Source organism: Lissotriton helveticus, chromosome 4_1 (genome assembly GCF_964261635.1).
Source record: "Lissotriton helveticus chromosome 4_1, aLisHel1.1, whole genome shotgun sequence".
In the NCBI taxonomy this organism is placed as follows: Eukaryota; Metazoa; Chordata; class Amphibia; order Caudata; family Salamandridae; genus Lissotriton; species Lissotriton helveticus.
In genome coordinates, this window is record NC_136063.1 from 907,861,642 (window position 1) to 907,888,244 (window position 26,603).

Below are 26,603 nucleotides of genomic sequence, written 5' to 3' on the forward strand. Positions count from 1 at the left end.
TTTTGGTTATTATGTTCAAATGATACATATTGTTTTAGATTTGTTGAAATTTAGTAATTTCACATTTTAGATTCACATTTTAGCACCACATACCAGTACCAGATGTCCCTTACAGGTTTTGTTTCATTATGTCTCTTGAGGAAAAACTGTTAAACACTGAAACAGCTCTACACCAACCAGCTACTTAACTATTAAGCCTTTATTTGTACAAGGATTTAGAATTTCTGCAAATGCAGCAACTCTGCTATAATGCCGAACTCCTTCATCACCGTCATAAAAAGGTGCGAGTGAATCCTGGGAAAAGACAATGTGAAACGTTCTTTTCCGCTTATTGCATTACGTTTTATGTTCTGCTGGGTGGAAAATATACAAAGCCATGCATCAAGATTTTTTTACAATATGTTTCATGACCAACACCAACTTTGCAGCACACTCATCATCTTAAGTTAGTATTAGTGTTTAGTTTAATTAATTGTTTGTCCTATTTTCTCTTACAGGACCGGAAATGGAACCATATCTAGATGTGATTCTCAGAACGCTCTTTCCTGTAATGAAGACTGCTTCTACAATCAACCAGAAATATTGGTTTAGCCTTGGTGTGCACCTGCGCTGGTGGAGCGGTCGGGTTTGGTTTGATGGTTGGGAGAGTGTTGGGAGAGGACACCTTTATTAAATTCACTTTTGTAACATTTCCTGAGAGCACCCTTCATGCAAAGAGATGCAATTTCTTATGTCTGATTGGTGCAGAGAATACCAGTCCCTATTCATTCCATTGTTTTCAACAACTGATTACTTATCTGCATTAAACTTTCATTTGTGGCACAAATCAGAACTCAACTGCAACAATGGTCTGCATAGTTCGGTGGACAAGTTGTATCCTATTGTATGTGTAATAAGAGGGACGGGCTATCCCATCACGTTTGTGACGGGATACCCATCTGCCACAGCCTGAATCAGGCCTTATGTTGTGAACTTACCTCCCTAGGAAGTGGAGCATTAAAACCTGTAGAAATTGTACATCATTTCCCAGAGGTAATTGTTCACTTCAATGGCACAGACATCTTGTTGCAACCTAGAGCTCGCAAAATTGCAAACTAGTCACCGTGTTAAGTAAAGATTTAGACTGGTGCAAATCATGGAGTAAATATATTTTTACCATTTTTGCCTCTTGAAAAATAAAGAATGCAGGAAGCAAGATTTGCTCCCAACTAAACATTTTCAATATTAGGACAGAAAAAGGGGCAATGTGATTTCACACGTTTTGCTATGCTTAATATAGGAAATTGAATGAATCAGTGTTTATTTAGATGTGAGATTAAAACCAGTGTAGTGTCTTCCTGTCTGATTAGCAGAAGAGTGCAAAATCATTACACCACTTTTTACTCTGGTGATATCTGAACCAGCACTTCTTTGTAACCACATAAAATGATTCACAAAATTACTGATAAGGAATGCTCGGATGCATCATCTTTTATATTTTTACATACTTTTTTTTATTTTGCCAAGAGGGCAAATATCGTCATACAGTAATAACTTGTGCAAAATCTGATTTCTCCACTCTTATTTCATAAACAACAAAACTGTACAGACTAAATTGCTTTGTTGCTAATTGAATGCAAAAAGTACTCTGGTGAAACATATTCTGCCTTTCCTTCATTTTAGTTCAATACAATGAGTTGCAGTAATTTGGAATTATTACCATATATTGTCTAGAATGCTTCAAAAGTGCAATAGGATGCATGATCGAAATGGATACCATTACAGTATCTATGAGAGTCAGAGAATACCTATGTGAATTGAGTCTAATACCTGCTAAAACTCATTTCCTATCAGCAGACGCATTGCACTGTTTTTGCTCAGTATGTCCTATGCACTACCAGACGAGGTGGTACATGTGTAGATTAATGCAACACTTAAGCCTTTGAACTTAACTGTAATTTTTTTTATTTTTGTGCAGTCATTGAGATGTTATCAGGCCAGTTTGCTTCCAGTGTAGACACTCCTCTAGTCACACTTTTCTTTGAAGCCTACTCAACCTGTAAGGTATTTCTTCTTGAAACCATCCCCAGTCTCCAGGAGGTGAGTTGGTAAAGTGGGGAAAGAACAGAGTGCAGTGGATGAAGGTTTAGAGCTGTTACGTTTTGTGAGATAACTGATGCATACACATTGACTGCCCCTTCCTCTGCCTTTGCATATATACTTCATTTGATGAAATACAAAAAAATATGAAATTCATTCTCTTGACCCAGACTTGTGATCTCTATTTATGTAGCTGAATAAAATGTGTAAAAACCTTTATTGTACCCGACCAAGTATCAAATTCCTATCAGGTCAGATATATAAAACAAAATCAAAGCTAAACCATGCTATAATACTTAAGTATTAGGGAACAGTAAGTGTAATACGTATTTTTGAAAAAGAAAGTGACAGAATTAGATTCTAGGGCAATTTAATAAAATCGCAGCTGCAGTAGTGTATTTTCTATGTCTACTACAACCTGTCCATGAATAGGAGGCAGAGGAAATATATTTTTTTAAAAGAGCTGGGGAGAGGGAGAAAATAGAGAGAGTGGGTGGGGAACCCTCATCCAAATAAGACAAGAGCAAAACAAATTCATGGATAACATTTCTATTTTAGAGAATCAGTTTTGTCTATTGGAATATTCTGCCAGTGACAGAAACCACTTCCTTTGCATGACAGAATCACTTCCTAGTGAACAGATGTCAAGTGCAGCTGCCTCTCCAGGGAACCCTCTACTTCCACATGTGGCTCATCTTTTCTTAGTAGTTAATGTCTAGTGTGTGGAACTGAAAACCTGGTGTAATTTATTTTAACAGGTCTGGGGGCAGGTCATCACCACTCTGGGACATTTGGCCTCCATTCTGCCAGAGGAGCAACTAGATAAGGAGCTTCCTTGGTTGGTCAATGAAGTTGAAAGGCTCCAGCCCCAGCTGCCTGCTGCTATGGCATTTCGTTTGCTCACGGTGAGTGTGACCTTTATTTGCTGTCCATGCTTGACACTTCAACCAATCCCAAATGATCCACTCATAATGAACACTGTATCTCATAATGAGAGATTAGCTGCAATGAAACACTACATTATTGAGAAATGAGGGTACATACAGAACTACAGGATTCCATTGGTGAGTTAGTTACACCACAGGTGGAGTTGTGAGATGGTTCAGGCCTCCATCATGTGTACATTGGGGCAACATATTGGCATTCCGCTCCCAACAGTACCAATGTTGTGGGTATCAGAAATTTTGGGATGTGGGAAAAATGTATGATTCCAAGTTTGCCCCTTAGGTAACCCTGAGAAATAGAACCACCACACCTATTCGGACAGTAATTCCCCACTATTTGACACATTCACGCCTGGTAATTATTTCAGTTTTGAGCTGGTGTATTGTTTTGGAAGATGAAGGGATTACAGGGAATATAGTTTTCCAACATTAATTCCAAAATACTGAACCAGCTCAATTGTGATTAGTACACAATCCATGAAGGCAGCCAGAGAAGCAAAATGCACATTTGTATTTGTTACATATGAAATCGGGATTAATAAAGGAGAAATGTGGACCGAAGCAATTGTGCTAGATTTTAAATAAACATCAACAGTGCTGAAATTTGCTTCACCTGTTGTTGTGATACTGGGTAAGTAAAATTGGTTATGGAAGTGAAATTGAGCATACTGACGCTCCATCTTGATGCGTTAATCCTAACAAAACAGCAGATCTTCAGTCACTAGAGCCCTGACATAGGTCCCAAGCTGTAATTGGGCTTACTAAAGCCCTAGTGACCTCTTATAACAAACAGTGTGCCATTGCATTTTCTCTAGTCTGAGAGGCCGCTTACACCCTGTGAAATACAAGTACATTTACAAATGACCTTCACTAAGGAACCCCATGACTTTGTATTGCACTCCTGGTGACCGAACATACAGGTAAAACAGTGAAGTCTTAAGAGGAGCACTGGAAATGTATCATGTTGGTAATCAATAATGTGTTGGAATTATAGAATACTACTTTTAGTTGCTATAAAAACAAATATAAGCAATGGAAAGAGTCCGTAGTTAGAGACGTGCAAACTGTATTAGCTGAAAAAGCAAGAGTGACGTAGACCTTGGTGGACACAATATTAGAATCATTACGTCTCCAATCTGCCAATTTTCATTTCCACAGAACTATTGTTTTTAAGGCTTGAGAATTGTAGATTAATGTTGAGGCTCTAAGTGGAACAGTTTCTGCTAGGTCTGAGCACTTACAGTTAAAAGGACAGGATGTTCAAATTTCCTTACAAGTCCTTCTTTTGACAGTCTCCACTTGTAATAAAAATTTGAATACCAGCTACAAACATAAAAACATGACCGAATTTTGTTGTATGGCATATTGACCATATACATAATTTGAGGTTGTTCCCCCAATGAGTCTTACAAGCCTTCATTGCAGGTGATCATTCTCCTCATTAGCATCTGTGTAGCTAAATGTGTTCCTAAAACTGCTTTTAGTCGTCACCCATCTTCTGTGTTGCAGCTCCTGCCTCCACGTTGCCTTTGATTTTCATAAGCAACACTATCCGTTTAGGCTCCTCTGTACTCCCATGGTTCACAGTGTGCAGGGGTGCAAGAGGGACATTGAGCAATCCTGGTCCACAACTGTTAATAGTGAAACAGATGTAGCGGCGCGTACATGGATCCAGGTTTTAGAGGAGCACCCCAATTATGTCTGTATTTTACTATCTAACAGCAAACAAGGGGAAAATGTATTTCCAATAGTGTTCATCCACCCATGCTACATCTAAGTGTGCCCTTTGGCTTGAGGGTGTATTTTGCTGACTTTGGATGAGACTACATGAGTGGAGTGTGGATCACTTGGAGAAGCAGGCAGATAACTAGAGGACCTGTAGGATGAACAGGGAGAAACAGGAGGGTGAAAGGGAGGTCAAACAGAGGAGGCGGACAAGGGAACAAGACTCTCCAAAAAGTTCAGTACAACTGAATGGAGGAGGAGGAGGAGGACCAAGATCATTTAGCAGGATTAGGAACACACGGAACTGGATTTCCAAGATAATGAAGAGAAAGCAATAGCAGGAGGACCATGGCAAAAACCTGGAGGATCAGGCAGCCAAAAACCACAGTCGACCAGGATGACTAAGACCCCAAGGATATAAGGCCCAGCATGCCCAAGACAAAGAGGAGGATCAGTAAAACCAGGAGAATAAGTAGAATGAAGTAGACCAGAAGGACCAGAACCAGGAGGCCAAAGAGGAGAAGAAGTACAAGTAGCCACTTTATTAAGCGCCATAGAAGCCAAAAACTAGCTGACTCCAAACCCTTTTGGTGGTATAACAATGAATGTAGGCAAGCAAGAATTGCCCTTGGCAATGCTATCAGGGTTGGGGAAATGGGTACAGTCCGTAAATGTGTAAATGTAGTTGAGCTTATATAGCGCACAGCTACCCGCAGTGGGTTTCCCGGCGCTTGCTTAGGGAACCCGTCCTGGTATTCCCCTGTGAGATATCAGGGTATCCACAAGGTGAAAGTCAGGCATCCCGCCGCGAGGGGCCGTTGTGGAGATTAAGCAAGCTATTGCCCAGAGTCGCAGAGTGTGAACCCGTGAGTCGAGGAGGCACCGGGGCAAGAATTATCGAGTCCGTGGAATTTTTAGCCCAAGACCCGCCGAGGCGGGGAATTGAACCCTGGTCCAGGGCCGATCTCAGCTTCCGGGTCAACTGCCTCTAACCCCTGAGCCACACTTCTCCACTACTGCAAGATATGAATACAAAAATGCTATCCATAAAGCCAAGTGCCTATGGGATGAGCTTAGATGGCAGGACCTAAAAGAAGCTAGTTTGCAGAATAATACCAAATTAGTTTGGAATATCATTAAGTGAGGCAGAGGGGGTCAACCTGATCAGCCCCTAATTCATGTCTCTCATGAAGGATGGGTTAATTACTTTAGGTCCCAATATGGGCGTAACCCATTAGATGATCAAATGGAAGAAGTTAGTTATGTTTTTTATACTGATGAGGCTTTTAATGACAAAGAAGTTTTAGCAGCTCTTAGTGCAGTTGCTGGAGGTAGAGCGCCAGGACCCGATGGTGTCCCTGCAGATGTGTTCCTCTACGACAAAATACGATGGGGTAGATACATCTTGTTGGCAAATGCAACGGCCCAGGGTGGCCCGATCTCGGTTTCCTGGAAAGGGGCCATGATAATTCCAGTATATAAAAAAGGATATAAAACTCAACCGGGGAACTACAGATCAGCGTGACGGATACAATTCAGAAGGTAGTTGGGAGGTTGATCCTAAACAAAATCTTAGATTGGATTGAAGAGAATAGTATATTGCCCCCTTTCTAAGAGGGTTTCCTTAAATACACTAGCACAATTGATCAAGTCATTCATTTTATTCTTTTATAGTGGAAGACTGTTACATTGGGCAAGGGCAGCCTTTATGCTGCCTTTGTCGATCTACGTTCAGCTTTTGACCTTGTCCCCCGTTCCCGGTTATGGGTGACATTGAGGGAATTAGGCCTTTCGGACGAGATCCTAACCTTCGTAATGAGGCTGCACGAGGGCAATCATGCTAGAATCCGCTGGGGAGGGCAGGGTAGGGTCACCACCCAGTTTCCGGTTGAACGAGGGGTACGGCAAAGCAGTGCCATGGCACCAACGTTATTCTCTTTGTATATTAATGGAATAGTGTACCGTTTGTTGCCAGTGAATACAGATGCCCCTTCTCTAGCAGGTGTAAAAATTCCGATTTTAATGTTTGCAGATGACACATTAATTCCAAGACTCCTAATGGCCTCCAATGAGCTATATCAATTTTTGAAGATTTTTGTGCTGCTCGAGGCCTGGAAGTTAATGTGTCAAAAGCGAAATTCATGGCTTTTAATCCGCATCGAAGTTTTAAGGGGAGGGTTTTTATGAATAAACAACCACTTGAACTGGTCAGGGCTTTTACCTATTTGGGTATACAGTTAGAGAAGAAACTTAAGTGGGACTGCCATATAGATTTAGCATCCCTGAAACATCGACAAGTTATGGGAGCTTTAAGTCTGGAGCATAAAAGGTCTCTAAGAAAAAACAATTAGACCAGTCCTCCAAGTTTATGAATCTAAGCTGTTAGCCCCGCTCTTTATGGTGCCGAATTATGGGGGTTTGAGAAAGCAGCACCTTTAACTCTTTCTGAAAATAAGTTCCTCCGTAGCATTACCAATTTCTCAAAAAGCACCCCTCTTAAGCCACTTAGATATGATTTGGGTAGAAAAGCTATTATTGATGTCGCCAAGTTGCGTCCGATTTTATATAACAACACATGAAGTCTCATCATATGCCTCAGGTTTTCTGGATGTAATAAAATCTGATGCCTTCCATAAAATCGGTTGGTTAAGAGGTGTTAGGAATAGCCTGATTGGCCTGGGAATGAGAATGCTATGGGAGAACCCATTAGAGGCTTCTTTTCCCTCTAAACATCCTAAAAGAGAAGTATTGGGAGTGGGCTGCTTTTAATGCTTGGAGTAACTCTGACTCATCTTCTATGGTGGGAATCTTCTTAGAAACAAAACTCACACCCAGATTAGAATCCTATTGGGATAATATCACCAGGCCGAGAGATAGGAAGCTTTACTTCCAACTCAGGGCAGACTCCTTACCTTTAAAGTCCCTTATGTCCAGGTGGACTCCCACAAGTGTTAACATCTGTCCTGCCTGTGGGAGTCATAGCGAAACAGTTGCCCACCTGCTATTTGCCTGTCCCGCCTATGCACTGCCTAGGCGAGTTTGGCTGGCTCCAGTGTGCAAACTACTTTGCACACTTAGGAGCGCCAAAGCGGAAAGGCTTATGCGCACCAGCACTTTACCATTTATCACAATAGCGGTAGCCAAATACCTAGGATGGGCGTGGGCTATAAGGCTGAAACCTAAATCTGGGTAATTCTTTGGTGAGCATTAATTTTAACTTCCCTTGCCTGGCCACTGAATGTAATTGATTATTTTAAATTGTTTTTGTCTGCTGTAATGTATTTCATAATGCAAAGAAAATTGAATTAATGTAACTTTTATCTTGTCCATTTGCTCTGAGATCTACGTTTTATCAAACATTTTTAACTATCCAGCCAAGGCATTTTTAACTGTATCTAAATGTTGTTTGTTTTGTGCTTTTATGAGTATACTTCGAATAAAGCTACTTTGGAATGGAATGGAATGGAGAAGAAGGATGTGCAAGTGGAAAGGGAGGGTCATCAGGAGGACCAGGATCACCAGAACAAGAAGGAAGAAGATGGGCAGGTCAACACGGAGAACCTACACCACTGTGAAGACCCTACACAGAATGAGGAGGAGGAAGATGGGCATGAGGATGAGTAGAAGGGGAGGTGAGGGTCCAGGACAGCCAAGAAGCTTAGAAACTCCAGGACCACCAGAAGGATTTGGAAAACTTGAACCAACAGGGGACCAATACCATGTCCAAGAACTAGGAAAACCAAGAGGATCAAGACCAGGAAGAATAGGAAAAGGATTTCTAAGAGGACTGGGAGAATAATGAGGAAAACCAGGAGGATGGAGACCAGTAAGAGGAAGAAGACCATGAAGAGAAAGCACAGGCTAGGAGGTCCAGAACAGCAGCCACCGCCATGACCACCATGAAAAACCTGAGGGCCAACACCAGGATTGCTAGGAGTAACAGCACCAGAGGATCCAGAGGACCAGGAAGAGGATGACCAAGATTAGCTGGACCATGAACATAAGGACAATGAAGATCATGAGGACCAGCAGGACTGGGACCCGAAGAATGAAAAGATTGAAGAACACCAGGGCAAGAGCACCAGAAGAACAACTAGGAGGGACACAGCAATAAGCACCATGGTAAAGATAATCCTTTTAACAGGAGTAGGATCTCAGGAGGATAAGGGCTACTTATGGCCAATGGCCAATACCTAGAAGACCAGGACCAAGAATATGTAGATAAAGACCAGGAGGATGATTTTGAGGAAAATATGAGTTGACAGAGAGGAAAGAAGAATAAGAGGATGATCAGGAGGAAGAGACCTAGAAAAGGAGAACATGAAAATCAATACGAAGATTAAGAGAACTATTAAAAGGAAGACCTGGTAAACCAGGAGCATGAAGAGGAAAACCTATAGGTGGAAGACCAGGAAGAGGAGAATGACCAAGAGGAGTAGAGGGACTAGGGCAACCAGGAAGTCCAGGAGCACTAGGATTACCAGGTCCACCAAGAGGACACAACCATCAAGGGAATCACAACGGGACACGCATCAGGAGAACTAGGGACAGGAAAAGCAAAGGCTGTATGATGATATGAAAAGGAAAGAGAGATCAACAAAACTGATGGGTACCATTAAGACCAAGACCAGCAGGAAGACCAGGAGCAGGAAGACCAAGGCCAGGAAGGAAAGGACTAAGATGGCCAAGAGGATCTAGACAGTGCCATAAGAAGAAGGAGTATCAGACAGCCAAGAGAACTAGAACCACCAAGAGAACTAGGACAACCAAGGCAAGGGCCATCATCAACAGTGGCTAAGAATACAGGGCCCAACGATGACAAGTGAGTCTAGGCTAAATGTGTTAGGGCATGCCCCTGTTAAATGCTGAACATGTTCTCTTCTGGTTCCTTGATGGACTAAAATCCAACATCTGACTCCAACAGATAACCTCTACAGAAATCACTACGTGGATCTGAAAGATCTTAAGGCACTGTGAGTCAAGAAAACAGAACAACCAGGAAAGAAAAAATTTGACATAAGCACGGTCATCTGTCAAAATCTACTTGTGGTCATATGTATTTAGAATTAGTACACAAGAGAGCTCATTCGCACACCAACCCACTCTTGCATTCAGACAGAATTTACACTTTGAAGTTTGTAATTCACCACTGACCATCATCATTTGCACAAACTGCCCTTTGGCCTCATCTCAATTTTCTTATCTCCTTGCAGACCCTTGAGTTATGCATCAAGGCAGCTGTTAGTAAGGGTTGCAGAGCGCTGAATGGAACTGTGCCAACCGTGCTTGCCGTCCTGCATCACCTGGTAAGTATATACATGAGGACAAATAAAGCATATCAGTGGGAGGCGACAGGCATTTCCTGTGTAACATATTGTAACAAATAAAGTTTCTCCTTAATCCAATTTATAGTAGGAGTGTTTTTAAAGGGCATTTGGGAACTCTCTTGCATAAAATATTAAATTATAATCCATAAAATTCCTATATGAACCAATTTGCTTCTAGGATGCTAAGAAAGAAGACAATGGATATAAATCTGCCAGTGTTGAGAGCTCCTCTGCAAGAACCACCTATAAGTCTGCCTCCCGGCAGCTCTGGCTCTGATAATAGGTAACAGAGGAACAGAGTGACAGGGAAAGGGAAGGGACCCAGGGGTAACACCAAGGATGGAGACCTGAAAGAAAAAAGCTGTACCCAATAACAATGGTTTACAACAGATACATAATACTAACAAAGCTTATCTCGGAGGTTCAATTGTCCAGGTAGACTTTACTATATAACATATACTGGACTTTTCATGACATTCCCAACAACAGTACACCCAATCTTAAATCTATATATTTAATAATAATAAGGCTATATCATATGCATTTGATTAATGCCATCAATCAAGGAAATTCAGTATTTATCCCACTAAGGTTCCTAAAGTCAATATGTGCAGAAACTACCCCACAATTTAGTTCAAATAATCCAAATACACAACATTTCTGGAATATCCTTACAATCCAAACTTGAAGCATTCAAGACCCCAGTCCACATATAAGAAGGCCCTCTGAAAACAGGTGCACAACTTGACGGCCATAAGCATGAAATTCCAAATAGCAATGCTGGCACGTGGAATCTGGAATGAATGGGAAACAAAAGACAAGCATCTCTGACGAGGGCCAAAGTGCGAGAACTGAATGCCGGTAAAGAAAAAAAAAATGAAGTGGTACAGCAGAAACAGCAAGTGGCGTCGAGAACAGAAAAAGGCCCTAATGAAGCCACTGACAGAAACACTCGCTCCCCACTCTGCTGACTAGAGACCTGGGACGCAAAATGGGCAAAAAGTGAAGCAAAAAAGGCCTGCTCTGAAAAGCATGCAACCCACTATGCTGGCCAGACACCGTAGGACGCAAAAGGGGAACAGCTTTACCGTCCCCAGAGATAAACCAAGATGAAGTGTGACAACAGCCTTCGTCTTGATTACGTTGAATAGCCGCCACTAGTGCCAGCTTTGTTAAAAGCATTAAGTACCACTACCTTCTGCAATCTCGCCAGACTTCTGAGTCTACAAACTATCCTAAAACCATAGGAAACTAAGGAATCCATCTTAGAGTGGTATCTAAGAATTTGCACTTCCACCAATATCGGGCACCCTGAATATGCTGTATTCCACACAATTAATTTTACTGTAGCGTTGTATGGATCATGGCCCCACAAGTCCTGACAAACTCCTATGCAATCATTCCCCCACTGGAAGTTATTTGCTGTCTTGATGTATGGGATTGGCTTTCAGATAGCCTAGCTTCCATTATTATTTATTATGGCTTTGTTATTGGCAGATCTGCACACCCTCAAGTGGGGTTTCCGATGAAACAGAAGAGCCACTCAAGTTGTCCACGGCTATTATCCTGTCACTGGGTGAGTTGGTCATAAATGTATGTATGTATATATTTGTGATACTGCAAGTATATATTGGCCTTTACTAGGGATCAGGTCCTCTGTAACATTAATTTCTGTACACTGCCCTGCACGTAACTTGATTGTCTTAAAAGATACTATTGCTTCAGTATTTATCTTCCCACCCAGTACATTGGTTGGCTTGCTACTGGAATATGGTGCCCAGTTTACTATATACAGCTATAGTAGTCACATGAGTACCATGTGCTCGTAAGATCATAATTAAATGTTGAAGACCATTAATAACATACCTCCTGGACATGCGTTGAAGAATGGCCTTGATGGGCTGCTCCCCGGCGTTGAGTTCCTTCTTGCATAAGTTTATGTTGTGTTATTTTTCAATTATGTCTATTTTTTCTTTTCACTTTACTCTTGCAGCCCATTCTCACTCTAGTGAGGTCCATAAATATTTCGAAAGTAGCTTGATGCAGATAGGTGCAGAGTCCCGTGTAACAACATTACAGCTGCTCTGCAAACTCCTTTCGGAAACCGGTAAGACTGTCAGTGGGTGGGTGGCAGTGTGTGATTTAGGCAGGGAAAATAGTTAAAGGGATAACATGCTTGTCATAGAATCCGGAGCCCTAAGTTGTATTCCAAACTTACTCCCTTACTTGTCCAACATGGTGCAGCTATAAGCAAAATACTTCAATTTTATATTCTTCAGCTACATTAACTGCCAACTTTTCCTGGTAGAGCACTGCAATTTACGAATACAGTCTTGCTTACATCAACTTCAATTATGTGAATCATGGTGAAGAAATAAAGGAATGCCACTGTTTTCTTTTCGGTTAATTGTTCCCATTGTGAGCCATTAATGGGAAAGGGACACTGTGAAAACCGATCCTGACATAGACACTGGACAGGAACAAAAATGGAAATAAAATATGGAGCAGGTCGACACAGACACGCTCAGTGGTACATGATGACACAGACATGCACGGCGAAACAGGAAGGCATTGATAGCCCCATGGGGCTCACAGCCACAGACTCACAAACCAAAACTGAAAGACAGGACCCTCAGGGTGGTAATCACAGTTGATAGTGGAAACTTCACTACTTATGTATTAATCTTGATCTTACTAGACAAAGTCAATATCTATGTGTTATTAACATTTGGCGTATGGCTTTATTTAATAGATTCAGAAGGTGCCTTTTATCTGGATGCTGTCCGTCACGTGCTTGAGGATGACAATCGCAAGGTACCATCAAGCTATTATACGTGTGTTAAAGCACTTTCATAATTAGCAACTCCATCTAATTAAGTTATGCAGTTTTTGCATAGTGCAGTAGTCCTACTTACATGGACTCAGAGCTGTGGTTTGCACACCACAATCTGTTGACTTTCTCCAAGGCAAGTCTTCAGTGGAGGTGTTGGGTCATGCAACCTCCAGCCATTTCTGTCAGTTCAGTGTGTCTTGTGTTCCATTGTCTCCCTGTCCAAGTGGACATATCCCAGTTTTCCTGCCCTTGTCTGTGTCAATGCATTATTTTCAGACCCAATCCCAGAGGTTGCTGATCCCTAATTGTTTATTAAATGTGTGTTAAAAGAAAGTTTGTGTATGCTGTTAACATATTTGGTCTGTATTTCACATTGAGTTGATCTGTAATACCCCTCACTGAGGAGGAGAATGTTGATGATCAAATAAGGGGTTTTGAAGTTCAGAATGTTAATATCTCCTCAAATCTTTAACAACCGTGGTGTAAGGTATTTCAAATGTCTCTACCAAGAATAATATTTGGGCTATGTCCCAGCGAAATCTCACCAAACGTGGATCGATAATACAGGATAATATTCAATGTGCACGTCTGAAAAGTCTGATTGTGATATAAAAGATGTATTTTATGGAGAAATTGGAATATATGTGACTTTCTTGATGCCATGTATGTCCACAATGTGCCTGACTTCAGTGCCATGGAGAAAGCAAGTAACTCATTATCAGAATCACCATGTTTAGCATGTTAGCAAGCACAGGACATAGGCACAAAGGAAAATCAACAAAGCTGTTTTCTTTTGATAACGAACAAAAGGCTGTATTGCCATAACTTTGTCTCTATTGGATTCTCTTTGAGAGGTGTATTGGGTTTGTCATTTTTAACCTCAGGGCACGATATAAACCAAGTTATCCTTAGATATTTTTCAGATTAAACCAGGAACATCAGAGACAGGACTCTGCTAGGAATGTTAGAATCACAGAAATCAAGCATGGATGTATTCTTTGGCAGTTGAAGCCATTGTGGCCAGATTGTGCAAATATACAGCGTACAGAACCATGTTAGGGATGTGAATTTTAACTCAATACTGGATACAGGAGACTGTGACTATTTACGGTCTTGAGCCAAAACTACTTCTTGAAAGTGATATGGATCAACCAAACAACAAGGTGTGGGACAATGAACTCTAAGTACTGCAACCCATTTGTTATCTGCTGTCCGTGTTGGGATGTCTGCTCAATCTTACAGGTGGAGTTAGACAGCGGCCATTATTCTTCCCACAGACGACTCTATTTTTTTTTAAATTCCCTCAGCAGTGGAATCCACAGCCTATTGAATTCTCATTTGCATTTTTGTAATCAATATCAGGTCCTGAGAGCTTTTTTGTTGGTTGTAATCTACCTAGGCATATTTTGCAATTTTTTTTAAAATCTATTATCAAATCTCAGGCACCTATAGAAGGTGTAGCCCACCTGGAATATTTGAATATTCCCTCAATCACACTTCAGTCAGACACTCTGTAAAAACAGTTTAATTAAATTGACTCTAGTTTCATTCTCAGAGTGTCATAATAGCCCTTTTTGCAACATACTTTAAAAGGTTGTATCCAGGTACTGGCTTTCCGCACATAAAAATGTATATCTGTCTACTCTGTGGACAAAAGGAAGGAGAGAATGCATGGTTTTCTCACACTCCCTTGCTACTTTCTCACTGGAATGTGTGATTTTCTCCTATTCGTACACCAAAAGGGTTTCTCACTAACCATGCTTACCTTTTTTCTCAATTGCAGGTTATTCTTGCCACTTTAAGTTTGATGTCCAGTTTAACAGCCAAAGGTTTTTATGATGTGAACGGAAAAGCTGTGATGGATTATGTGCTTAAAAAAACCAGCCTCCTTATCAAAGAGCAGGTATGTGGCAGATGTACATATTTGGGTAGGTGAATGTGTTATTGAACAGCAACAGTAGTCAGCACGCAAGAAATAAGTGGACCTTTTAGCCCCCTTGTGCCCCAATGTAGTTACTTTGCCATATAATATACATTGGCAGTGTCACATATTTGCCCCTGGTGGTGGAATATAGACCTCATGTCCCTCTCGTTAGTTCCCATAGTCTCACCTTGACATTCTATGTTCTTCATTTGAGCTTGATGTTCCCTACTTCCACTCCAGTGCGTCTTTCTCCCTCCGTCACTTTTATGGGTGTCCCTTATCCATTTGTCTGCTTACATTTGCACCTGAAATTCAGCAGCTGCCCATCAGTGCCAACACTGTACATGCCTTTTCGTCATGTCTTGTTCTTCCAGGGTGCCCATGATGTGAACCAAACCACTCAAGTGAATTTACTTATAGCTTTCACTTCAAGAGTCATTCTTCCAGTACACCCAATCTATGGTTTTTCTATTATAGTGAAAAGTTTAACCTAGTGTACCCTTACTAATGTGGGGTCTGAGTTAGTGATGTCAAATGCAAGTGGAGTCGTTGTCCCGAAGTTCAACTATTGCAGCTGGTTTGATTCGTACTGTGGCACTTCTGGCAATTTTATAACTTTTATCCTGCTCTTATGTTGTGCAAAATCGTCCACTGTTGTGAACAATGAGTTTCAGAAAGTGGTCTGATAATATCCTTTAGTTATTCTCTTTCTCCTTCATTGCCCTCCTCTTCCACAGGCCTCATGCATGATTTTGTATTGGGCACTTCTTCTGTTTCTTCTCTTTTCTTGGACCATCTCAAGTCATTTGGGCACTTACACTTTGATCCTATCTCTAGTAGCTGGAGGACACACCTGTCATCTGACTAGGGGCCAGGAATGGGTGTTGGATCAGTGCTCTTCACTGGTGCTTGTGGGGCTGCAGGTGATATGTGGCAGCATGGGCAATGGCAGGTGGCATGGTGTCTGAAAACTGCAGTATTCTTGGCTTTGTCAGTGTCTCTGGGAGAATAGGCCACAGTGGTTTATGGTCTCACCAATTCCTCCATAACAGCAGAGGTGCCATGACCTTCTTGATCACTGTGAACCAGGTAGGACTTCCTCAAGCTTGGCCAATGCATCCATGTTACAGAGTAGTTGTACCAAGATGCACAACTCAAGTCCATGCTCAGTAATATGTGTGGGGATTGGGCACCACTGATGACGTCTGGTATCCATCTCCTTGGGCCCTGACCATAATCCAGAGTGTCTGCAGTCCATGCTTAGTCTTACTCTTGGGTTCCCATTAAGCTCAACTAATAGATGAGCCAGACACTGTCCATAGTTTTTTTTACCACAGGCCAGAGGCATCATGCCAGGAACAATTCAGATGCCTGTCCTTATGTTGCATCGCATTGTAACAATGGTGCTTGAATACCTAGATCCCATTTTAGTAACCAGATGCACATGTTGACTGGCATGAGTGCAAAGAAATAAGATGCTCAGACACTGTGAGAATGGGACTCGCTCCATACACGTCTCAACAGCAGTGCTCCCATGCAGTATATAGGCCTACCACACAATCCAGCCTATGTGAGACAACTGGCCCTTAGACTTTGCCGGGGCTAACTGGGAAATTTCTTGGGTGATTGGGCAAGGCACATGGGCATTCAGCGAATGCACTGATAAGCTGTGTTTTTCACTGATAATACATTATCTAGTGGGCTCCTTCCTGTTACATACCCCGCTTTATCGTTGAAATGCCTAACAGGGCAAACTGCCAAATCCTACACAAAGTAGCACAAACATACTTCAAATCAGTATTTCATATCAGCACTGCCTCCAAAAAATGCAGTTCCCGGTTTTGTCTTATTGAGTGTAAGAAGTACCATAATGTAGCACATACTTCCCCATCAAGCAGCAAGGGGAGGCCTCATGGGGCATCACAATCTTTGTAGTGAGCAAGAGAGACTACCTTGTGGTGCCAGAGGTGCAATGTGTCAGATGTAGTGCCCAGTGCATCAGAACCTTACATATTATAAGTGAGTCCACTGGTATTTTCACTGTATATGAATGCTATACACTTCTCCGCCAAATGACCATATACTTTTATTCTCTGTAGAGCGGAGCATGGGTGCATAACCTCGTTTATACATTTTTATTTACATGTTTGCGGCTAGTGGTTTTAATTTCACATTTGAATTTAAGCCAAGAGGTTCTCTCTGTGCTTACAATCTTGATTTGAAAATTGTGATGTTTTCACTCTCAAATCTCTTGACCCTCCATGAGGAGAGAAAACACAGTGAAAATGATGTGAAAATATATGTTACTTTACTTCTCTTGCTTTTCCACATTTTCACAGGGCATTAGTCACATGGATCCTGAATCTGATGTTGAAGAAGAGACCATCCACATCCAAATCTTTCATCTCCTCAATAAAATTGCATTACGCCATAAAAATACTGACGAGGTAAGTGAGAAGGATGTGAAATAAGGTGGGTCAATAAACTAGAAGTGTACAAAATATAAATTGCAGAATGTCCAAAGACTCCTCAATTCCCAGGTTATCTTCATTATCCTCTAACTCACATAATAGCATGTTTTAGTAAAGCTCTCTCTGCTGCATGTTTGTATGTGGGAAATATGCACATAGTGATCTGAACCATGAATGCATGTTTAAAATGCATTCCTTTTTCACCCAAGTCGTTACCATGATTTGCCTTCGGGAAAGCACTGGACTTTGGAATAGTATTTACTATTCCAACTCCAGTCTGTGTAACTGTAGGGAAAGAGTTGGACTTAAAGTACAACATTAGTCCAACCACGCTTTCCTTCAGGGAAGTGGTTGTATTGGCTTGCTTGATAAAGGAATGCATTGAAAAGACACATTAGGGCACGTACAGCAACTACGAGTCTTGCAGGGCAATGTGTTGGGATCTTAAATACCTTAAAAACATCTTGTCTTCCTGCCAGAAGCTGCCAGAAAGACAGTGGTCCAGTCTTTAATCATGTTGCATTGTTCTGTATCGCGGAGTGTCACAGACATGATGAAGAAGACGACAGTGGGTGCAGAATATGGCAGCTTGGCTGCTTTTTCATCTGCCTAGACACTCACCATCAGCCCCAGCTCTACCAATGCTGCTCTGGCTTCCGTTAAGGCATTGGGTATATTTCAAAGCCATGTGCTATTGTCACAAGATTCTCAATCATAAAGGCCCTAAATATCTTCACCTCTGATCACACCTTATCTTCCTAAAAGAAATCTGAGATCAGCTGATACCTCTCTTGCATCTATCCCCAGAATAAAAAATGCTCACATTGGAGGCCATTCCTTCAACTACTTGGCAGGCAAGATGTGGAACTCCCTACCACTTTGGCTTAGGCAAGAAAAATCTAAAATACGATATCGCAAGAATTTAAAAACATGTTTTTTCACGCTAACTTAGATTAGGGAAATTCATATTCTTACTCTGTATAATAGGACTGATACCCCAGTGCTGGGACACGCAGCTGACGCAGCTATATGCTTTATAATTCTCATTATTATTATTATTATTAGTGGTTTGGACCAAGTTGTTAAGGCACAGCGTGGTTTGAGACGCGATGTAAAGTCTGTTTCCTCTGCTGCAGGGATAGAGGTCGGCTGTCCCATGCAGTCCTCATTCCCAGCATTTCCGGCATTCATAGAAGATTGTTGAATCCTACCTCATTTTTTTTAATGAGGCAGGTTTTCCAAATTAGTCTAAATAGCCACTTTGAAACGAGATTGAATGGCACATCAGTCACATTGCAAAACATAGCTACTCAATCTGCATCTCCTATTTGCTACTTGATACATCAAGCACCAATATTTCATATCAACAGGGTCGTTCATTCCCAGCCATAGCTTTGCACACTCTGGCACATTTATAAAGATAGTTCTGTTTTGTGATTGTTATGAGGCTAACAGCAGATAATGAGATCATTTACAAAGCAGCTCACTCACAGGGTTTTTGGAGAATAAATGTTGCACTCATTCTCTGCAAATAATTGCTCGGATATAGAATCACGGATTGTATCATTGAACAGGGTTGGTGCTACATCAGTGCAATACCAGCAATCTGTCTTGGACCCCATCAGCAAGGAATGGTATCAGGAAGGGGATAATTCAAATGTAGCCCCATCTCCAGAAGACCCACCAGAAACCCTCCCACCGGCTATGACTGTTTATCTGTGGGAATGCAGCCTTATTAAATGCTAATGATACTAATAACACATTCGCTGCTCTTTCTTGCAGGGATTTTGGAAAGAGATTTTGAGCTACATGCTGAAAGATGACTATACTTCATCTGTGCCAGCACTGTGCCAGATGCTACTTGTTGTAGATAAGAAAGCAAGCATCAACTTTCATGAATGTGGTGAGTCTTAAGCATCCTACTCATTGACACAGTGGAATCTACCATTGAAGGTGGTTAATGCTTCCTCCTCCACTCCCCAGATCCCCTCTTACTTTGTCATGATCAGGCATGAGTTGAAGAACCAGTCCATTAGCTCAGGATGTGATGGTTGAGTTACTATAGAATGTGGGTGTCAATATTTCAAATAACATTTATTGCTCTCCTTTTAGAGATAGATGTGTCTGTGCTGATGTTGCTGCTCGCTGTGAGCCTTATTCATAAGGAATTAACTAATTGCTGTGCCTCAAGCCATTTGGCTGTGCCACGCTGCGTTAATTCCGCAGCACCGGGATGCTTCATATCTACAATGATATAATCGATCCCTTTGCTCTCCCAGTGCTGGTGCATAATTAGCTGCCATGCACCTATGAAGGCACCCTTGTACCATGGTGCAAGGGTGGCAGCGTCACAGGGATGATTGTTTTTGTGCAGTAAGGCATATCTTTGTTTTTATGCAGTTAGGCATACCTTTGTGCACAAAAACAATCACAATAGGTAATTTCCTCTTCCTAAATGTGCTGCAGTATGCAGTACGCGTAGAAAGAGGTAAACAACGAGGAGAAATAAAAATATGTGTTCTTGTTGCACCTCCCTATACCTCCCCCTGGGGAGGTGTAGCATTCTTACAGATTTCCAGGTGTACTATTTCTTGTACATCTGGAAATGCGGCAGAAGCCTTGGGTGTTGCGCAGGAAATCTCACAGCAAAACCCATGGCACAACTGTTCCACACAAAGTGTTGCGTGTAAAGGGGCCATGTTTACAAGGGCATTAAAAGCCACGCAGGGTGGCTTTATCTGTCCTTGGAAATATGGAGCAGCAGGTTGCACTGCTGGTGTGTCTCAAAAAGTGATGCACAGGTGGCACAAAGGGCTTTTAAATAATCCCTATATACTTTTTGTAGTTTGCCAGACATAAAGTGACTTTCCTGTTTGTTTCAGCTCTTAGTCTGGTTAATGCTCCTACCCCCTAAATGCAATGTACTAACTGTCCCCGGTTTCCACACACCATGAGGCTACTCAGGGCTCTAATGCTCCTCTTCAAACCTTGGAGTATTCTTGCTCTCCATGATGTTACTTCTGTCTAGTATGTTGATCATGCCCTGCTGGGTATGGTACCTGTTAGACCTGTCTGACTTTTTGCGTAGTCCCTCCAATTTATTATTTATTTTGTCCCCTTTTTGCCCCTCATGCCTTTATTTATTTTTGTGTCCACTAGATTGTTATGGTGTTGGCCTGGGGGGATAGGTGCTCTTTTTCCCTCATAAACAGTCACCTCAGTTTAGGTGCCTTTCCTGTCAGGGATGTACTGAGTTTCACAAAATGGTGGCCACCAACTGTCCCCAACTGCCACATCCTAGACTGCCCCATAGGTTAACATTAGGCCTTCCAGAACTTTCTGGACCCTACTGGACCCTGTGTGGTTTGGCTATAAAAGGGCAAGGGTCAGGGAGCCATTTTGTGTAGAACAGGGAGTTGGAGGAGAGAGGCAGTGGTGTGAGGAGGAGGACGCACTGGAAGCAGTTAGTTTGTCCGTGTGATAGACAACTGTTGGAAATGGGATCTCTGGCTGGCCAAGGCTTTCGCCAAAGTCAGTCAGAGACCACCACACCCAAGTCAGGGCAAGGGAGTTACACGCCAAGATAACCCCTACTCACCCTCTAGGTAACGTGGCGCGAGCAGCAAGGCTAAACTTGGAGGCGATGTAAGTTAAGTATTTGCGCACGCACCCCAGCAACAACAACCAAAGGCCCACCACAAAGGAAACTCCACACAAGGTTATATAAAAATAGCCTTTGTATTACACCAAAACACATTAGATAAAACACACACTTTACAATGTGCCAGAGGCACGGGCAGAATTTACAGGGGATATGTACAAGACAGGGCCACCTGGACCACTGTCAGGAATCAGAAGTAGCACTTTCAGAAAGTAAAATTACTTTAGCACAAAATAGCACACAATATAACAATAGAGCGCACAACCAGTAATTACTGGTAACCAGGATCTCACTAGCACCACCTGTACTAGGGAGAAAACAACCACCTATGTATCACAATACCTGTAGGGGTGTAAGAACATACACATGATGCAATGCATGACATTCATTCAGAGGTGTAAAAACAATATCAATTGCGCCAATCTCACAAGTCACCACCTGTGACTGTCCCTGTGTCCCAATGTCAGGGGCCTAAACGTAGCAGTTGCCCACAAAGTGCTGGGCAACTGGTGCAGGGAAAGTTAGGGCAAAGTTGGAGCCTCTCTGGGCTCAAGAACCACCACTGTGGCACTGGTGAGCCTCTCTTAGGCTCTCTGACCAGTAAGGGGGGGGCTGCTGAGCCTCTCAGGGCTCCAGCAACAAAAAGGTGCAGCCTCGCTGGGCTGTGGGGTCCCCCTCTCTGGGGACCCAAAGGGATGAAGTTTGCCAAGAGCCTCGCTGGGCTCTAACTCAACTGGTGCCCCCGGGGCCCCTCGTGACTCAACAGGAGCGCTGAGGTGCTCTCTCTCGTTGGAGCCTCTCTTAGGCTCGGGACGCGGGGCTGGCAATCGAGCCTCGCAAGGCTCGCCAATAGAAAATGCCCCCAGAGCCTCTCTGGCTCTTACTGACTACAGGCGCGAGGTCGCGCTACAGAGAGGGGGCGGGGCGGACACCGGCAATGTGTCCCGACGCTCCCCCCCCTCCTCTGCAGGCACCTGCACTCACCGGGTTCGCGCTGGGCTCTCCAGCGACGGCGGGTCTCTCCCGCTGGTCCCGGGGCTCTCCTCGGCAGGCTGCTTCTCGTCTTGCCCCCGGCCTGCCTGACTTCCGGGTCGCGGCAGCGGGGCGGGACTTCCGGTCGGCCTCTCCGGGGCCGCACTGTGATTGGTCGGCCGCCTCACCACTTCCGGGTCGCCGCGGGCAGCGCGGCGGCTCGCTTCTAGGCAGGCAGGCGGCTTCCCAGATGATCCGAGGAGTGGGCTCCCTCGTAGATCAATAAAACCGGACAATAACACCGCGGCAATGAGCGGGGTGGCACCCGCGCCGCCAACTCGCCACACGGGGCGATCGGATGCCGGGTGGGCACCGGCTGTGCACACCCAGCGCTGGCAGCGCTAGTAACGAAGGGCAGGCGCTCCCAAGCGCCTCCAGGACCAAATACAGCGCTCACAGCGCTAGGGGCAAAATCAAGCGCTTTCCAAGCGCTAGGCAGGCGATTTCAGCGCTCCCAGCGCTGAAGGGCAGGGAGCAGCGCTCTCAGGCTGCAGGCCAGGAGTCCTCAGTGCTCCCCAGCACTGGAGGACAGGACAAGGCTCCAGCAGGGTCTGGAGGCAGGCAGGGGGGGCAAGGCTGGGCCAGAGCCAGCACACTGGGTCTCCAGGCAGGGAGACACCCCAAGTGGCGGTCCTCCTGGCCCCAGCAGCAGCAACAGCCCCCTCTGGCAGGATCCAAAAAGCAGAACAACCTCTGTGGGGACACAGCCCCATTTTTATACAGTGCATTCCTTTGTTCAAGGGTGTAGAGTGGGGGCGGAACCAGTCGCAGCTGGTTCTTGAGTACTCTGTTTACCTCAACCACCCTCTCTATTCACTGGCAGGGCTTGGGTCATTAGACAAACCACAGGGGGGCGGAGCCAGCATTGTGTGGGGAAAACCCAGCCCATCCAGGACACAGGTACACTCCTCCCACACATTACTCATGCAGATCTCCCACTCACCACCGGGCAGACCCATCCAGACTTCCTGGAGCCTGCCATGCCAGCCAGCTCCAGCCAATCACACGCCAGCACCCTCACAGCACACGTACAGCCATGTCTAGAAATGGCGCTTCCCTACTAGACACATACATGCTGCATACACCGTTGCGCAGCATTCACTCACATGAGTTCACACATACCAGACTCAAGCCTGTACACCCCACGCATCAGGAACTACCAGGGACACATACATTCCCCATGCATTCCTATGGGCGGGCAGGCCTAGCTCAGCACATGCACTCAGAGTGCGCACGCACTTTCCACTGGGACACAGTGAAAGTGCACAGAATCCAAAAATCACCATCTCCAGGTCACCATTTCAAGCAAAAAGTCTAGGGGTGAACCTGCCCTAAGGGCCAAAGTCCAACAACAACCACTTCAGGGAGACGTTCCCCTCTGGCCCCTGATCAAACCCTCCCAACCGCCTTCTTCTTCTGTGAAATTGGCCCGGCTGTGGCGGAAGACCCCCCCCCCCTTGAGCCCTTGGCCCCTCTTTCCCCCGTTGTCCTAGCTCCTGCTGGGGACCTTCTCCCTACATTCCCCTGGTAAACTTCACCTACCAGCGTTTTGGTGGAAGCGGATTGGAGCGAGGTGTGGTGCCCTGCGCCTCCAGGAAGCTGCAGTAGAGAGGCGAGTGACAGCGGAGCTTGTGCGGCATTGAGCACAGGAGGAAGTGAGCGTTCGACTCTGTGCAGTTCCAATAGTGCGGCAGGGTGAGGAGAGAGAGCGCAGGCTCAGAAGCGGTGTCAGGGCAGGCGAGCAAGCAAGTGAGGCGGCGCCAAGCGGGAACACTAATCACCCGTGCCTGCGCTGCCTCGCATCCTGACAGTGAGTAGTGCGTCTTGCCCGGGAGCCGGAAACCCCGATTGCTTCAGCCCAGACGCCGCCCCCTGCGAGCCCAGGCGTCTAGGGCGTGCTTCGTGAGCGGAATAGTAGCGGAGGCAGGAGAGCTGAGGGGAACCGAGTCAGCGCCACCCTCCGCTCCATTATCAAGTAAGGTGGAGGCTTAAGGGAGGAGAACAGCTTGACTGAGGGGATCACACGAGAAGCGGAGGAGGAGTTCTCTTGAGCCCTTTATTGGAATCACCTGACAGAACCCTCCCTCATTAACCGCTATTTCCTGGGGATCTCCGTGTTGAGTCAGGAAGGGCCCGGGAGAGCCGGAGACAAGCCTACGTTTAACAAGCTCAGAGGGAGGCGTTTATGAAAAATCTCCACAGTGCTGGGGGAGTGTCCTGCAATTGCGGAAAGTTATAAACTTGAATGCTGAAGTGTGAGATTCTTTTACAGAGGGGGAGGGGAAGAAGAAACGGTGACCTCATTTTATTTACCTATGTGCAAGTGATAATTGAGCTATAGAAACATTCCATTTGAAACTTGAAACTGTCATCTTGGGGTTACTGATCTCTTGCGAGGAGGGTGTTGCTCTGTCAAGGGGAGGTAACCTTCCAGGGTTCTAAGACCTGGACATTTCTAATGTGTTAAACTGAAGTGGAGGAAGTGTCAATGTTGTGGACGTTCTGGTGATATAATTAGAGAGCCTCCACTGGGGTGAGAAACCTAACACTGTAGAAGACCAACTTCTTTTGAACTAAATTCTACTGAGGTTATATGTCAACTGGAATCTTCTGACCAATTTGTACAGTATATTGAGATGTAAAATGACTGAAGAGTAGATAAAATATTTTTATAAAACAAGCTCGTATTTTTACACAAACATTGGTGTAGTGTCATTTTTGAGTGATATTTCATTAGATTACTGCTGGGTGGTTTGCAACCTTTACACATGTGCCTCTGTTGATATTGCCTTACCCTAGGCCAGGCTACCCTAGGTGACCTGACATATTTAGGTTCCAACAAGTTGGTGTCTAGCGGTGGGATCTTGACTGTGGTTGCAACTACTCTGTAGTAATTTAGTGTAATCCACTAGCCTACACCTGGAGTTTTCTCCTAGCAGCCCTCTTAATTTTTACTTTTGTTTTTCCAAATTTGTTCCTGGTGGTGGGGTGGAGGTAGCTTCAGGTTGCCCTTGCCACTCTATTCTTTTTGTGTGCTTAACCTTGTGTTGCCCTTTTGCAAAATGGAATTTGCACTGGAAAAACTGGACACTTATTCATTGGCCCAGCTAAAAGATTTCTGTCAACAATTGGGAGTGTTCTTTAAGCGTGGTGCCAAGAAGGGGGAACTCCAGACCAGTTTGAGGGCTTGGGTGGAAGCGCGCAATGAGGAGGGAATGGTGGAAGAGGAGGAATCGGACAGAGGTACTGTCATTGATAGGACTGCAGAATGTTCCCCGGGGGTGGGTGAGATGTCAATCAGCCCCAAGGCAACCTCACGGGAGGGCAGCAGTGTGTCATCGAGAGGGTTGTCAGAAACCGAGTTAGCTGACAGGAGAGAGGATAGACTGTTAAGGTGGGAAATAGCAAAAATGGAGTTGGAAGAAAAGAGGGAGGGGAGGAGGTTAGAACAGGAGAAGGAAGAGCGGAGAATGGCTCATGAATTCAAACTAAAAGAGTTAGAACTCAAGGCCCTGCAACGGGGACCCTTTCCAACTCCAAATGGTGGCAGCGAAACCAGAGAACCAACCAGGGAGGCCAGACCCTACCTGCCTAAGGATATAATTGCCAGCTATAGTCAGGGGGATGACATAGCCAAGTGGCTGGCAGCCTATGAGGTCTCCTTAAGAGCCCATGGGATCCAGGAGAAGCACTGGGGGGGTGGGTTGTATAAGTACATGCCTCCTACTGGTCGGGACACCTTGCTGGCCTTGGAATCAGAGGAGCAGACCAACTACCCCACCATGAAGCTAGCATTGGTCAGGAAGTTTGGGCTTACCCCGGAAAGGTATCGCCAGAAGTTCAGGGGGAGCCACAAGTTAAGCACCCAGAACTGGGTGGACTTCCTTGATTATGCAAGAAAGGCATTGGAGGGCTGGGTAAAGGGCAGTGAGATGAGGGATTATGAGGGGTTGTATGATCTATTTTTGAAAGAGCACCTCCTCGAGAAATGCTTTCCAGAGCTGCGCCAACACCTGGTGGACAGCAAGCTGACCAATCCCCGGAAGCTTGCAGAGGAGGCGGACATCTGGGCAAGTACCCGGGTGTCCTCAAAGGGGACTGGAGGGGATTCCCAAAAGGCCGGACAGGGCGCCCCTCAGAAGAAGGAGGGGGGAGATAAAAAACAGGAGTTCTCTAAAGGTCCCCAAAACAATTTCCAGGGAAAGGGAACAGGTTTCACCCCTAAGGCAAACCCGCCCAGGAACCCTAATCCTGGCCAAAGCCAGCAGCCAAGGGTTCTCCACTGCTTTGAATGTGGTGGTGTTGGACATTATAAGGGAGATGTCAGATGCCCAAAAAGACCACCCCCTCCCACCGGAGGAAAACCACCGGGAGTAGCTAGTGTAGCGCTCGGGGAGGAGTTGCCCTTAGATAAGGGGGGTGAGTGGGCGGGTGTCACCTTAGTGTCCCTGGGAGAACCGGAGATGGTTCCTAAGATCCAGGTGCCCCCAAATACTGTTAAGTTTGGGCAATGGATCACCATCAATGGCCAGAGAGGGGAGGCTCTGAGAGATACAGGAGCCAGTATGACTATGGTGAGAAGTCAACTGGTGTCTCTCCAGAGCAGG

General features: G+C 44.5%; 2 protein-coding genes across 2 annotated transcripts in view; both read left to right on the forward strand.

Moving 5' to 3' along the window:
- The first annotated feature begins 510 nt into the window (after positions 1–510).
- On the forward strand, positions 511–12,264 carry LOC144827371 (uncharacterized). Its single transcript, XM_078685709.1, has 4 exons — positions 511–2,984; positions 9,962–10,054; positions 11,573–11,651; positions 12,069–12,264. The coding sequence occupies exons 1-4, from the start codon at positions 2,964–2,966 to the stop codon at positions 12,236–12,238; spliced, it is 363 nt and encodes a 120-aa protein (XP_078541835.1). The 5' UTR covers positions 511–2,963; the 3' UTR covers positions 12,239–12,264.
- A 348-nt stretch (positions 12,265–12,612) lies between these two features.
- LOC144828088 (maestro heat-like repeat-containing protein family member 1) overlaps positions 12,613–26,603 on the forward strand; it is a 57,756-nt gene continuing 43,765 nt past the window's right edge. Inside the window, exons 1-5 of the mRNA XM_078686216.1 lie at positions 12,613–12,715; positions 12,828–12,889; positions 14,692–14,811; positions 17,172–17,279; positions 19,086–19,206. Coding sequence (XP_078542342.1) covers positions 12,613–12,715; positions 12,828–12,889; positions 14,692–14,811; positions 17,172–17,279; positions 19,086–19,206 — 514 coding nt within the window. The remainder of the gene's footprint in view (positions 12,716–12,827; positions 12,890–14,691; positions 14,812–17,171; positions 17,280–19,085; positions 19,207–26,603) is intronic.